The 14,725-nt window shown below is 39.0% G+C and overlaps 1 protein-coding gene across 6 annotated transcripts in view; it reads right to left on the reverse strand.

The window, feature by feature from the left end:
* Positions 1–7,352: 7,352 nt before the first annotated feature.
* Positions 7,353–14,725, reverse strand: part of CMC2 (C-X9-C motif containing 2) — a 62,475-nt gene continuing 55,102 nt past the window's right edge. For all 6 annotated transcript variants that reach the window (XM_035282454.3, XM_078357833.1, XM_078357834.1 and 3 more), the window contains 2 exons: positions 12,580–12,651; positions 7,353–7,722 (listed from right to left, as the gene is read on the reverse strand). In XM_035282454.3, coding sequence (XP_035138345.1) covers positions 7,636–7,722; positions 12,580–12,651 — 159 coding nt within the window. In that variant the 3' untranslated portion in view covers positions 7,353–7,635. The remainder of the gene's footprint in view (positions 7,723–12,579; positions 12,652–14,725) is intronic.

The following is a 14,725-nucleotide window of genomic DNA, read 5'->3' on the forward strand; positions in this document are numbered from 1 at the left end:
AGGCGGAGGTTGCAGTGAGCCGAGATCGCGCCATTGCACTCCAGCCTGGGTAACAACAGCAAAACTCCATCTCAAAAAAAAAAAGAAAAAAGAAAAAAAATCTTGGTTTCTACTGACACTAACATTATGATTTTGAAACATATGATATTTATAATACCAATTTCAAACAGTATTATTTTTATTACAAATAATCTTACTTTTTTTTACAGTTTTCTTTATCTTCAGGATGTATCACCTTCTATGGATATAAAGTCAAAGTATTATATTTGAACAACACTTATAATCCTTTCCTTTCTGTGGTTATACAACCAACTTGACATGTACTTGAGTTGTTTTCAAGTTTTAGAAATTTCTATTTTTTTCTTTATATAGAGATATCACTAGTCATACACACACACACGAACGCGCAAAATCTTCATTCCTTTGTATATAGATTCATGGTACTTTTCGCAAACGCACCATTGTTTATTCAACTAGTGTCCAATTGGTAGACATATAGAGAGTCCTTCTCATTGTACTTACATCCAACAATGTACCTATCAAGTGATCTACAGAAAACAAAAAAGTACATTTTAAAGTCCTTCAGACTACTTCAACACTTTATTCACTAAAAATTCATTCATTCATTCATTCAAAAAGCACTTACTGAATACCAAGTATGTGTCAGCACTGTCCTAAGAGCTGCAGATACAGAAATAAGGTGGTGTCTGTCCAGAGAGCTTTCAGTCTAGACATAACCTGAATTCCATGTATCACATGCTGATAAATTATCTGCTAGCCGAACTAAACTTTTAGCAGATAAAGCCCTCACTGCAACTTGAGCTCTCCCTAGAGAATTTTCCTTTAATTGTATCTGCTTCAAAAAGATATCCTTGGATGTTCGTAGTCAAGTCCAATCAGTAGATCAACAATCCAGTCGTAGGATTTTAGGAATATGGATGCTCTGTAAGCAAACGCTCCTGTGAAAAATAGCCAGGTCTAAATCTCTCTACAGAATTGCAGAATGCTTTCTTAGTGCTCTACTCTCCAGAGTTGAGGAAAAAGTAAACGCCCTGATAACTGCATAACAGCTTTGCTCTTAAGATTTTGCTGTCATATTCAATGATAACATATCATATTAATGCTTCCTAAATTGTTTTTCAAATTACATCCTCGATATAATACAGCACCAATAAGAAGTTTTCTCAAAAACTTCAGTTACCAAAGTCATTTGAGGAAAGTGCCTACAAATTAACTGGAGAAGAAAAAGGGAAGGCTAGAAGTGATGACAAGGGGGATGAAGGCCATCAACCCCATAGAAGTAGTTCATTTCACAGAAGGTAGTTATATCAGAAAGAGCCTGTCAGTGCTTCTCAAATTTTTATATCCATGCAAATCATTTGGGGATTATGTTAAAATGCAGATCCTCAGTTAGTAGGTCAGGATGGGGCCTAAGACTCTTCATTTCTTTTCTTTCTTTTGTAGAGACAGGGTCTTACTATGTTGCCCAGGCTGGTGTTGAACTCCCTGGCATCAAGCAATTCTCCCATCTCAGCCTTCCAAAGTACTGGGATTGCAGGTTCAAGCCACCACACACAGCTGAGACTCCGCATTGCTAACAAGCTTTCTCAGGTGACACTAACGCTGCTGGCCCATGGACCATAGCCTAATGGCCCAAATGCAGATGAAGGTCTCTCAACAGAGGATGCTCTTACAATTCCTCTCTTTGCCATGCCCTCTCCACCTCCCATCCTTCCCCCAGCTACAAAAACTGCAGCTACAGTTGCTGGCTCTATAACCCTACAATTTCTGCTCTGATCCATACCAGAAAATGGATGCTTCATGGACCATCTCTTCCTCAACTTAATTCCAAAACCAAACCTCACTGATTAATGGACATTAATTCCTATCTAGACTCCTAACTGCAAAGGAATTGGAGAAAATGCAGTATTTAACTTCTGAGTTTCAGAAATATGGGAAGGCATACAAGGAGGTGCAGTTGAGGTTGAGCAAGTCTATCTATAATTACCAAAAGGAGCTTCCTTAAGGAGGCACGGACATCTTCCAAAAACCTACTGCAAATTTGGTACTTATCAGTGAAATACAAGGATTTAACATCAGTAACAAGAGAAGTATGATATATCGAACATTATACTGAATGTTCTAAGTACAATAAAAGAAGGAATTATAAACATTGGAAAGAAAATGACTCAATACTGTTAATATTCAAAAGTGTCATGACTGTCTACATAGAAAAACCTATGATCATTGATAGGCCCCAGGAATATTAAGAAAGCTCAACTAGTCTTCTGAATATAAAATAAACAAAATTCAATTATACTGCATTGTATCAGCAATAGGAAATTAGAATAAATTGGATGCAGTGGCTCATACCTGTAATTCCAGCTTTATAGAATTTTTTGAAGAGATATTAGGATAAGGAATTTTTAAAATGCCACTTAGAAACAAATCTAGCAAAAGATGTATAAGATCACTATTTTAAAAATTGTAATTATCTTCCAGCCTGAACATGGCGAAACCCCATCTCTACTAAAAAATACAAGAGTTAGCCAGGCATGGTGCTCCACAACTACAGTCCCAGCCACTTGGGAAGCTGAGGCACAAGAATCACTTGAACTCAGGAGATGGAGGTTGCAGTGAGCCAACATCGTACCACTGCACTCTAGCCTGCACAACAGAGTGAGACTGTGTCTCAAAAAAAAAAAAAAAAACAAACAAATCTTCAAATCTTAAAACCATTTGGGGTGTAATTTAGCAACTTCCAGTAAGTTTGAAAATGCATACCTTAGACTTGGTGGGGGTGGGGTCTAAAAAAAAAAAAAAGAAAATGCATACCTTACAGCCCAATAAATAAAATCCTAGGTTTATACCTAAAAACACTCTCCCAGATTGCACAAGAAGCTCATTGAAGTTTATAATAGTAAGGACTAAATATCTAAGTGACCATCAACGGGGAAACACATAAACTGCGGTATGGTCACACAATGAAATGCTATATAGCAGTCAAAATAAATAAACAAAAGCCTCATTTATCAACATATTTTGTTTTCTTTTTTAAAAGGTAAGCTATCAGACTACAAGTAAGACATCTAGACATGGAAAATGAAATATGGTGATGGATACTGACATATGTATCTAACTATGAAATTACACATGGGAATGAAATACATCAAAGTCAGGGTAGCAGTTACCACCAATAAAGGAAAACGTGGAAGGGCCGAGTGCAGTGGCTCAAGCCTGTAATCCCAGCACTTTGGGAGGCCGAGGCGGGTGGATCACGAGGTCAAGAGATAGAGACCATCCTAGTCAAAATGGTGAAACCCTGTCTCTACTAAAAATACAAAAAATCAGCTGGGCATGGTGGCGCGTGCCTGTAATCCCAGCTACTCAGGGAGGCTGAGGCAGAATTGCCTGAACCCAGGAGGCGGAGGTTGCGGTGAGCCGAGATCGTGCCATTGCACTCCAGCCTGGGTAACAAGAGCAAAACTCCGTCTCAAAAAAAAAAAAAAAAAAAGGAAGAAGTGGAATGGGCTTGGGGTGACAAACACAGGGGGATTCATTCACTTTTGTATTATTTTCTTAAAGTATGATGAAATATTAATAGAACTAGACAGAAATATGCATGTTCATATTAGTCTGTATAGTTTTCTGTAAACCTGAAACATTTTATCATTAAAAAAAATAGCATTAATAGCACAAAAAAGGTCTTTTACAGGATTTGGGCAATCTTCCCGTTCGCTCATTTCAGATATGGTATACACTCTACTCTCTGAGAGAAATTCAGCCACCTGTCTCTGCTTCCCCTCCATATCTCTATCTCCTGTCCTCCCATGTGACCAGCTGCCGGTGAGATCAGACTAGAGCTTAGAGGACTGAAACAGCCCCAAAGGCTTCCAGCTCAGGCCATCTGTTCCATCTCTGATAGCAGAGGCACGAGACAGGTAATAATAAAGCATCCCTTTGCCTTCCCTTCACCACTTTCTCCTATGTACTTATCTTCCTCAGTGACCTCTCTAGAGGAGGCAGGGATGTCTACGGATTAAGACAGATTCCAGCATAGCTGGTTCCCTGGATACGGTATCATTTAAAGGGTGCCAATTTCAATCTCAGGATGTGGTGAAAGGGACAACTCCCTTGGGACAGTGAGGCTTGTTTTTGTTGTTTTGTTTGCTGGGACCAGAAATACTTGTATGTCCACCAAGAAGATCAATAGCATCATTTGGTTCAGCCCAAGCTCTTTCTATGGAAAACTAATTGTGCTTGAGCCAAAAACTCCATGGAAATTAACTTGATTTTAAACTTCATTTATAAAAGGTCAGAAACAGCTCAACTTTCTATCCTCGCTCTTTAGTAAAATTTTGTAGTGCTTACTGCAGTAAAGCATTAATATATTTATTGTCACCAGAGCATCAAGGTTCATAGCATTCTGCAAAATTTGATTTCTCAGAAAAACCTTGGCTTGAGCTCTTCAGCTTCCAGGAGATGGTCACTTATGACCCAAAGGTTTACATCTCATCTCAAAGTAAACAATAAGCAAATCTCTTCCTTCACTCAGAATCCTGCACAGACCCTACAATGCCTTTGTGTTGCCCTCGGTGGGAAAACTAGACTCCCTAAGAGGACACAAATGGTCCTTCCTGATGTGAACCGTCACTAGAACCACATCCATCTTATTCACCAGGGTATCACCTGCATCCGCCACAGTGCCAGGTGCTTGATAAAGGCAAGAAGACACGGGACATCTGCTCCTCCCCATCCCAATCTCGCTCCAGCCTCTTGGGCTTCTACTGTACACGGGTAAAATATTTGGACATCTGCAGGAAGTGTGTTTGCTCTAGAAAGGAGATGCAGATTTCACTCTGATTTACAGTAGGTTGGGGAAACTCAGCAAGGCTGACGAGATGTAAAGCATGGAGTAAGATGCAGCCACCCCTGGGACTGGCTTCCTCTATGAGAAGGCAGGATGTACAGGAATGCAGAGAACGGGGCTGCGTTGGGATGAGTTCTAGAGGCCTGGCCTTTCCTTCCGTCTCTTATTAAGCCCCTCACCCCTTGACCCCTACCATTCAAATCATATCATCCCTAGTGATTTGGTGCATTCTACCAAAGTACAGGGGAAGTGTTCCCAACACCCCAATTCAGGTACATTTGAGAGAATAACAATACTGAGGGGGCCCTTACTTTGTGCGATAATCTATTACATACATCTCAACCAATCTTCACCATAACTCTATGTGACAAGTACTGACACTGGGTTGAATTGGTTTAACCGTAACTATTCACCAAATAACCAGGAAAAATCATAACCAATCCCTAAAACCTTCAAATAACATGCAAGTTCCCTGAGGTGGTTTCTAAGGCCCATGTGTTCTGGCCCTGCCCACCTGTGTTCCCTCAGCTCATGCCACCCTCTCCCTTGCTCCCTGTGCTCCAGCTCACTTGCATTCTCTCTCTCAAACTCCCTTCCTAGAGAAAGCTGGAAAGGTAGATCATTGCCATAGGCCTTGAGTGTGTACTTTATTCTACAGGGATTAGCAACAGCTGGAATACACAGAGAGTAAGACCTAAAAACAGTAGGTGATTTGAATATCCCATAAAAATGTACTCATATATTACTTAGGTGACTCCAAGGAGCTACAGACCTCAATAGCCAGCAGCATCCCGTAAGCCATCTCCCCAGTACTCTTTCCCATGCAGGCACAAATTGAACGCCTGAGACATCCTAGACGCTTCTTTAAACCCCACACTTAGCCAGTCATGCTGACAATGCACTTGAATAGTCATTCCTCTTGATTCCCAAAGCCACATCTTTAATTCAGACCCTCATTTCTCACTTAAGTTAGAACAAAAATCTAATTGGTCTCCCTGGGCGTAATCTTCCTTCCCCTCCAATGTATCCCCCAAACTATAACCAGAAAAATCTTACTAAAATACAAATTGAAATATATCAGCCTTCCAACTAACTCCTCTCTCCAAATCCCTAATCACCACATTAAAAACTGTAACTGGCCATCACAGCACTGAAAATAAAATTCCAACAGATTCCAAAGCTGTCTGTGATCTTCTTCCACTCTAAGCTCCCATATTCTAGTCATGCTAAATGACTTAAAGTGTCTCAAATTGTATCCCATTTTCACTCATTTATCAAAGGTCATCTTTGCTAAAGAACTTTCTTAGAATAGCTCCTTCATGAAGAGTGAACACAAATGTCCTATGTCTTCTATGACACCTACCTAATCATGGCATTTTGATGATTACAGGTGACTAAAAGTCAATTTATCAGTTACTACAAAGTTCTGAAGGCAAAATGTCTCATTTCTGTATCTGTACTCCCTGATACTAGGGGGACCAAATAAATATTCATATACTTTGTCTTAGAAGATACTCAGAATTAATTCTGGTTCTTTCCCCATCCTTTCACCAAATATCTGCTATGCTCTGTAATAGACTTGCTGAGTGAAGGTCCAGCTTCTTGAGTACCTCCTGTGATAGAGAAATCACTTATTAAACACCGACACCAAGAAGGTCTCATGTTGGACATTATACACACAACTCCAATAGAAGGAGCTCACAGCTCAGCCTGACACCTGACAAGAAGACCAAGCCCCTGCTGTGGCTGCAGCTGGAAGCTGCTGACTTCCAGATTGTCAAAGGTCTCAGAAACACTTGGAAGAACAGATGAGACAACTGCTAGAATTGGGCATGGGAAGAAGAGCCCTGTACTCAACAGAGAGGAGATACACTGGCCTAAGGTTAATGTCCAGGAGGCCCCCTGAGTGGGCACATTCAACCAAATGGGAAAGCAAAGTCTGCTAAGATTCAAATACTAACCAGATGTAATTGTATCAATGTTAAGTATAAATATTTAAACTTTTAGTCTGGGCACAGTGGCTGACGCCTGTAATCCCAGCACTTTGGGATCACCTGAACTCAGGAATTCGTGATCAGCTTGGACAAAATAGCAAAACCCTGCCTCTATCAAAAATACAAAAATCAGCCAGTCATGGGAGCATGTGCCTGTATTCCCAGCTACCAGGGAGGCTGAGGCAGGAGAATCGCTTGAATCCAGGAGGCGGAGGGTGCAGTGAGCTGAGATTGTATCACTGCACTCCAGTCTGTCTCAAAAAGAGTCTGTCGCCCAGAGAGACAATCATTTCTAAATGATTTTTTTAAAAATTTTAATCATTTAGAAAGTCACTTTTTAAAAACAATAAAGTTGGAACATTTTCAAACAGTCAACACTGCTGGGATTTCCCCAGAACTCTTCAACCTCATGTTGTCAAAAAGAAAAAGCCTAACGGCATCATTTTGCCCTAATGCCAGAAGAATGTAAGTGAAAGGAGAAAAAAATATTTGAATAAATTATTTTATTGACGGAGATTAGTTACTCAGATATTAACTGGCTGTAGGCAAAGGAAAGAAACATGGTGAAGTCAGGTTTGTTGGTAAAGGGGAGATGGTACTAAACACTCTGCCCAACAAATATTCATAATCCAGGGTTTTCATATTTCTCCATGGTTCAATTTCTCACAGGTCACTTTCCATTCAAAGGATTCTGGAGACCAAATAAGACAGGACCATTTCACGTATCAACCCAGAGTCTTTAGGTCTTCTCTCATCCAGTGAAAATGCAATTTATTTTTCGGATTCCTCTGGAAGATTAATAAGTCTCTTTCGCATTGCAATGCCATGCTCCCTGCTCTTGTTCCTCTTTTCTATGTACTGGAAAATAAAAGGAAGAGGGGGGAGAAAAGAGAGAGCAGATTATGTAACTATAGCAGTTTACTGTTTAGAAATATTTGCAAAATATAAATGTTCTTTGAGGTTAACAGGGGTTAAATTTTTTAAAAATGTTCTTATATTTTATTTAACTAAATCTGAGATTGGAAATAATGACCTTGAAGAATATCTAATATTGCACAATTTCACTCAATACAGTACAACATCTACATCCTAATAGTGTACAAATGATTGCTCAATCAATTTCTTCCCAAAATATAAATTAAATAAGTATTTAAGATGGATAAATTCTGTCCATGTTCTCAGGGGCTCACAGTCTAACAAGTCCTCTAACTTCTGCTGAGCACCCCTAGTTGAGGGGCTCACTACTTTGAGAGGTAGCCTGTCTGACTGCTGGAGAATTCCAGTTTTTCCAAAGCTTTTCATTTTAAACCAAGAAGTGCTTTCCTGTAAACTACCACCTTTTATTTCTTCTTCTCTGCTATTATTTTCAAACATTTGATTACAGATAACCACTTACCACCTTTCGGGCTGAACATTACTGGTTTCTACAACTGATGCACAGAACATAGCCTCTGTCTTTTAATATCTAACCTATAAAATCACTTTTATTCTATAAAGCACTTTAACATCAATGCCTCTTACACCCCCCCCCCAAAAAAAATCACAACCAAAACTGAATACAGTGCTCTCACAATGACAGACATGGACTACAGTGGGCCTAGATCTTATGATCAACTCACATTATATTTCTTTAGGTATTATTAAAACAGTATCTGGCTCTTAGCAACCATATTATCCTAATGACTCATACGAAAATATACAGTCAGCTGAACTTCCCAAGGTTTCTTAATCATGAACAGTTAACAAACCTGATACTCCTCCCCAAATCCTATGTTTCTTAATCAGGTGCACATAGATGCTGTTTTCATCTCAAGAGGCTTTCCGTCTAGTATTCTTATCTGGCCAGCAGGTTATAAATAACAGGTGACACAGAGCCTGGCACTTAGATACTCTCAAATAGCCTACATTTAAAGCAGAGAAACTTGATTGTTTTTATATGTATATATTTATATGCTTACAATATATACATTAATCCAACACACTTCAAAGGCAAATGAATGTGTTTTCCCCTGGGCAGAAGAGGAAAAGGGTAAAAGTAAATTCAAATAGAAAAAATTAAAAACATGTTAACAGTTAAACATCAAAATATTTCAGGAGCCACAGATCTGGAGAGCAAGGCCACAGAAATTACAGATTAGTGATACAGAGGTAATCAGGGATGAACCCTGCCACCCAAGAGAGAGTAATGTGGAAATTCATGACTTTGAGTTCCTTCACTCTTCTGGGTCAGTAACTTCAAATATAAGAAGTTGGGCTAGGCCAGGCGTGATGGCTCACGCCTGTAATCCCAGCACATTGGGAGGCTGAGGCAGGTGGATCACGAGGTCAAGAGATGAAGACCATCCTGGCCAACATGGTGAAACCCCATCTGTACTAAAAATACAAAAATTAGCTACAAGCATGGTGATGCACACCTGTAGTCCCAGCTACTTGGGAGGCTGAGGCAGGAAAACTGTTTGAACCCGGGAGGCGGAGGCTGCAGTGAGCCGAGATCACCCACTGCACTCTAGCCTGGCAACAGAGCAGAGCAAGACTCTCCCCCACAAAAAAAAGAAAAGAAAAAAAAAAGTTGGCTAGACAATCTTTAAGCTCTTAAAACTTTTTCTTAAAAGTTTTGATTGAAGGATTCTAACATATCTCCTAGAATGGTAGTTTTCAAACATTTTTCCTTCTTTGTCAAAAGGCAAAAGGCTACTTCAAATTACACATGAAGCACCAAGCCCCTTCAAAGTTATTCACTTTATCTATCATACATTAAATTTACTTATAAAATTGTAGGGGGAAAAATCAAAAACACTATTCTACAACAAGGAGGATACCTGCTCAGAAAAAGCTTTCATATATACCTTTAATCATGTCTACTAGATTGCCCCCAGCAATCAGATTGAAAAGGGTCTTAAGGGTAAGTCTTCAGAAGTAAATACTTTGCAGCAGGCTGATAAAATAAGTTACAGACCAAATTAAAATATAGGCTACATTAAAATATGTGAAGATATCTCCAAAAGAAGTCAAGATGGTCCCTGAATAAAAGGGGGGAAAAGGTGAATACTAAGTTATTCACAAAACTCCATCAAACAATACAGACAGAATGAAAGGCCAGTTAACCCCAAACAAAACAATTAAGAAACACAAAAAAGCATGCCACAAAAGTATTATTAGTGATTTTTTTTTTTTTTAAGTAAGAAGAACAAAAGGCCAGGTGCAGTGGCTCACACCTGTAATCCAACACTTTGGGAGGCCAAAATGGAACAACAGCTTTAGCCCAGTAGTTTGAGACCATCCTGGGCAACACACCAAGACCTCATCCTTTAAAAAAATAAAGAAAGAAAGAATAAGAGCAGTGACACAGCAGAGTCTCAGAAAGAAATGGCCATACGCTTTTCTAATTAAAAGCTTCACAGAATGAAGTAATCAGATGACACATGAAGCAAAGAGTAGCAGGAGAGCATTTAAAGCAAGCATTAAGAGTACAGAAGAAACACATCAGTGCAGACTCAAAGGATTAGTGATGGACAAGCAGCCAGAAAAATATCTACCAATTAGGGAATAAAGCAACATAAAACTACATAGAGGACTTAGAAAGTAAGTCAAAGAAAACACATAAAATGTATACGAAAACAAAGTCAGACAAATAAGAAAAGTATCTGCAACAGTCTACCAAATAGTCACTAACAGAAAGGGGAAGAAATCTAAACACAGGAAAAAAGCTATGTTATGCAGCTGCAAGTATGTAAAAAACAAATAGCCACACCAAGTAAAATAGGATGAGCTATATTTTTCCATAAGCTTACTATTTATTTATTTTATTTATTTATTTTGAGACAGAGTCTCATTCTGTAGCCTAGGCTGGAATGCAGTGGTGTGATCTAGGCTCACCACAACCTCCGCCTCCCAGATTCAAGTGATTCTCCTACCTCAGCTTCAGGAGTAGCAGGGACTACAGGCACCCACCACCATACCTGGCTAATTTTTTTGTACTTTTAGTAGAGATGGGGTTTCACCATGTTGGCTAGGCTTGTCTCAAACTCCTGACCTCAGGTGATCCTCCACCTTGGCCTCCCAGAATGCTAGGACTACAGGCATGGGCCACCACACCCAGCCAATATTATCTTTAAGAGGGTCTCACTCTTGTTACCTAGGCTGAAGCACAGTGGCGACCTAGATAGATAGTTCACGGCAGACTTGAACTCTTGGGCTCCCTAGTGATCCTCCCATCTCAGCATCCAAGTAGCTGGGACAAGAGGTGCATGCCACCACATTTGGCTAAATTTTAAGAGATTTCTTAAGAGACAGGGTCTTACTATATTGCCCAGGTTGGCCTGAAACATTTCACCTCCTGTGATCCTCCTGCCTCAGCCTCCCGAGAAGCTGGGATTACAGATGCCAGCTCATAAGCTTACTATTAAAATAGAAACACTGCCCTAGAGGTAGTTTTCATATAGATTGTTTTTTTCATATAAAGGACAAATATGTTCAATAAATCATTTAAAAACACTAATAAGGCTGGGCATGGTGACTCATGTCTATAATCCGAGCACTTTGGGAGGCCAAGGTGGGAGGACTGCTTAAGGTTAGGAGAACGAAACCACCCTGGGCAACACAGCGAGACTCTTACCTCTACAAAAAAAAATGTGTAAAACCTTAGCCAGGCACAGTGGTACACACCTGTGGTCCTAGCTACTAAGGAGGCTGAGGTGAGAGGATCCCTTGAGTTTGAGGCTTCAGTGAGCTATGATCACCCTACTGCACTCCAGCTTAGGTCACAGAGCAAGACTCTGTCTCAAAAGAAAAAAATAAACTATTACTCTTGACTCAGAACGCCAAAATGTTCTTTGACCAGTAAAGGTAAGTGTCACACTGAAAAGGAAATCCAGGAAGCAGGGAACAAAAGCCTGAGCAGAAAACAAAATCAAAAGAAAGATGCTGGACAACTTAAAATATTATATTTAAACCCTTCATCTGAGGCTAAAACAAAAAAGTTCAAAAATAACAAAAATGAAAGTTGAAAGGCAAAATTTTAGCCATCATATATTTTTAAAAGATCTGGACACAAGAAATCTGATGTACAAAACAGAAATTGGATCAAATTTCTTTTCAAAGGTTTAAAATGCACTCTGCTTGGTTGGCAGTACCTGGAAAAAGACAATGAACTATGTACTTTGGCTATGTACCCAAGTCCAAATCATAGCCTAAAATCAAGCTCAGGAGATGACAGTCTTCCAAAACATGTCAAATTCGATCCCTAGGGCTTACACAAAGCATAACTATAAAGAAATTCAGAATGTTAAAGCTGAGAAGAGCCTAATTCTAACCTCGTCAATTTATGTGTGTGTGTGTGTATGTATGCATGTATGTACGTATATATGCCCGGGGTTTTAGTTACCTGCCAATCAGCTAATAGGTGACTGATAGAAGTCGTTCTGCGGCCAGAGATGCAACTTCCTACACCTTAAAATTCATCCGGATGATCTACAGTAATTATCATAAAGGAAGTTGTTTTCCTCATTTGTGTTCATGGCAAAAAGGCTGTGTTCTAAAACTGTCCCCAGAAAAGCTTTCACTTCTTCTCTTTAACAGAGAGAAGGTCATACATGTAAACTCAATTTTCTGTTACACTAAAATTTGGCAAAAGTTCAACAATGGCAGTAATATACAACATTCAAAAATGATCTTTTTCATTGTTCAACCATATCCATCCTTTGACACTTTTCTTACCTCCTCCTTCAGGCATTTTCTCACCTCCCGATCAAAATCGTTACAATGACCAAAAAATTTCAGAATGTTGTGCTAAAAGGAAGAAAAGGAGCAAAATATTTCATCCCATAGTATGCCAAGGTTTAGGGCACATAAAATTTAAATCCTCCTACAGAATGAGTTTACAGTGTTACTTTGTTAATAAACAATAGTTAAATCACATGTATAAAACACAGTTGGCCACTGAACGTGGATTTCAACTACATGGGTCCACTTATACATGGATGTTTTTCAGTAAATATATTGAAAAAGTTTTTGAACATTTGTAACAATTTAAAAAAACTCACAGATGAACCACCATAGCCTAGAAATCTCAAAAACAAATTAAGAAAAAGGTAAGGCATAAATGCATAAAACGTGTAAATACTAGTCTATTTTGTCATTTACTACCATCAAACATATACAAATTATAAAAAGCTAAAATTTATCAAAATACACACAAACAACAAAACATAGATGGCACCACTCAAAGTTGAGAGAAATGTAAGCAAACATAAAGATGTATCACACCATAGCTACATTACCTGAAGTATATACTAAACTACTGTAATAATTTTGAAGTCATCTTCTATTGCTATTACAGTGGGCTCAAGTGTTACAAGGATCCACTTAAAACACCCTGGGATACCAATAAGGACACAGCAAGCAGGTCATGTTTACTGCAATAACCATAAACCTTCAATAACATCATGGGACCCACAGGAGGTGCCACTGGTAATGCTGGAAGTGCCCCCAAGCAGCAGAGAGAAGTTACAACATCACAAGAAAAAGTTGAGTTACTTGAAATGTACTGCAGATTGGGGTCTGCAGCCATGGTTGTCTACCATTTCAGACTGACATATATCATCTTGTAAACAGAGGACATAAACTTGCAAAATGGATAAATACAATACAGTACTATAAATGTATTTTCTCTTCCTTATGATTTTTTCTCTAGCTTACTTTATTGTATGAATACAATATATAATACATATAACATACAAAACATGTGTAAATCAACTATTTATGCTATCAGTAAGCTTCCAAACAACAGGAAACTCTCAGTCAAGTTTTCAGGAAATCAAAAGTTATATGTGGGCTTTCAACTGCGTGGGGATTAGTGCCCCTAACTCCCAAGCTGTTCAAGGATTCAACTGTATACAAAAGAACAAATTATCCTGGTTCTTCTTACAAAGAAGGAATAAATGTTCTACAAGTAGAAACAAAGTTTTAAAGGCTTTTTCTAGATAAAAAGGAAGCCTACTTAATAACTCACCAAAACCTCACAAAGACAGTGTAAAAGTTTTATCATAACCTAACACTCCTTTCTTAAGGGAAATGTTAAAAATTGTAGCACAATCCATTCTCTATTATAGGGCCTGGTGTCAAGCTGCAGTGTGACCACACTGCCATACACAGGCAATGGATAATTTCACTAGCAAACACTGTTCTGTAAAAGAGCTATCTAATGAATGCCTAGCGCTGGAGTCCTTTTCTCATTTCCTCCCACTTAAACTGTCACCAAAATACATCAAATACATAACACGGCCAGGCGCAGTGGCTCATGCCTGTAATCTCAACACTTTGGGAGACTGAGTCAGGAGGATCACCTGAGGTTGGGAATTTGAGGCCAGTCTAATCAACATGGAGAAATCCCATCTCTACTAAAATTACAATATTAGCCAGGCGTGGTGGCACATGCCTATAATCCCAGCTACTCAGGAGGCTGAGGCAATAGAATCACTTGAACCCAGAAGGCAGAGGCTGCAGTGAGCCAAGATCACGTCATTGCACTCTAGCCTTGGCAACAAGAGCAAAACTCCATCTCAAAAAAAAAAAAAAAAATCACATAACACTATCATTCGATGCTTTATAAAAATCGTATAAATAAGACATCGATTTACAACATAAAGAAATCTGCCTGAAGTTCAATCTGCTTTGTTTCAAAAATAAAATAAAAATCTCCTAATTGTTTCAAGTCCTATTACTATTATCGTGGTAAAAAGTATGAGTGTTCTAAAGCAGGTGAAGCCGAAGCCTGAAGTTAAGAACCTGAATTTTAGTAAGAACATAATTAGTGTGTTTGTACTTCATGATTTTCAAGGGTGGGTCAGACACCATGGTGATC

The sequence above is a fragment of the Callithrix jacchus genome, chromosome 20, assembly GCF_049354715.1.
Source record: "Callithrix jacchus isolate 240 chromosome 20, calJac240_pri, whole genome shotgun sequence".
NCBI lineage: Eukaryota > Metazoa > Chordata > Mammalia > Primates > Cebidae > Callithrix > Callithrix jacchus.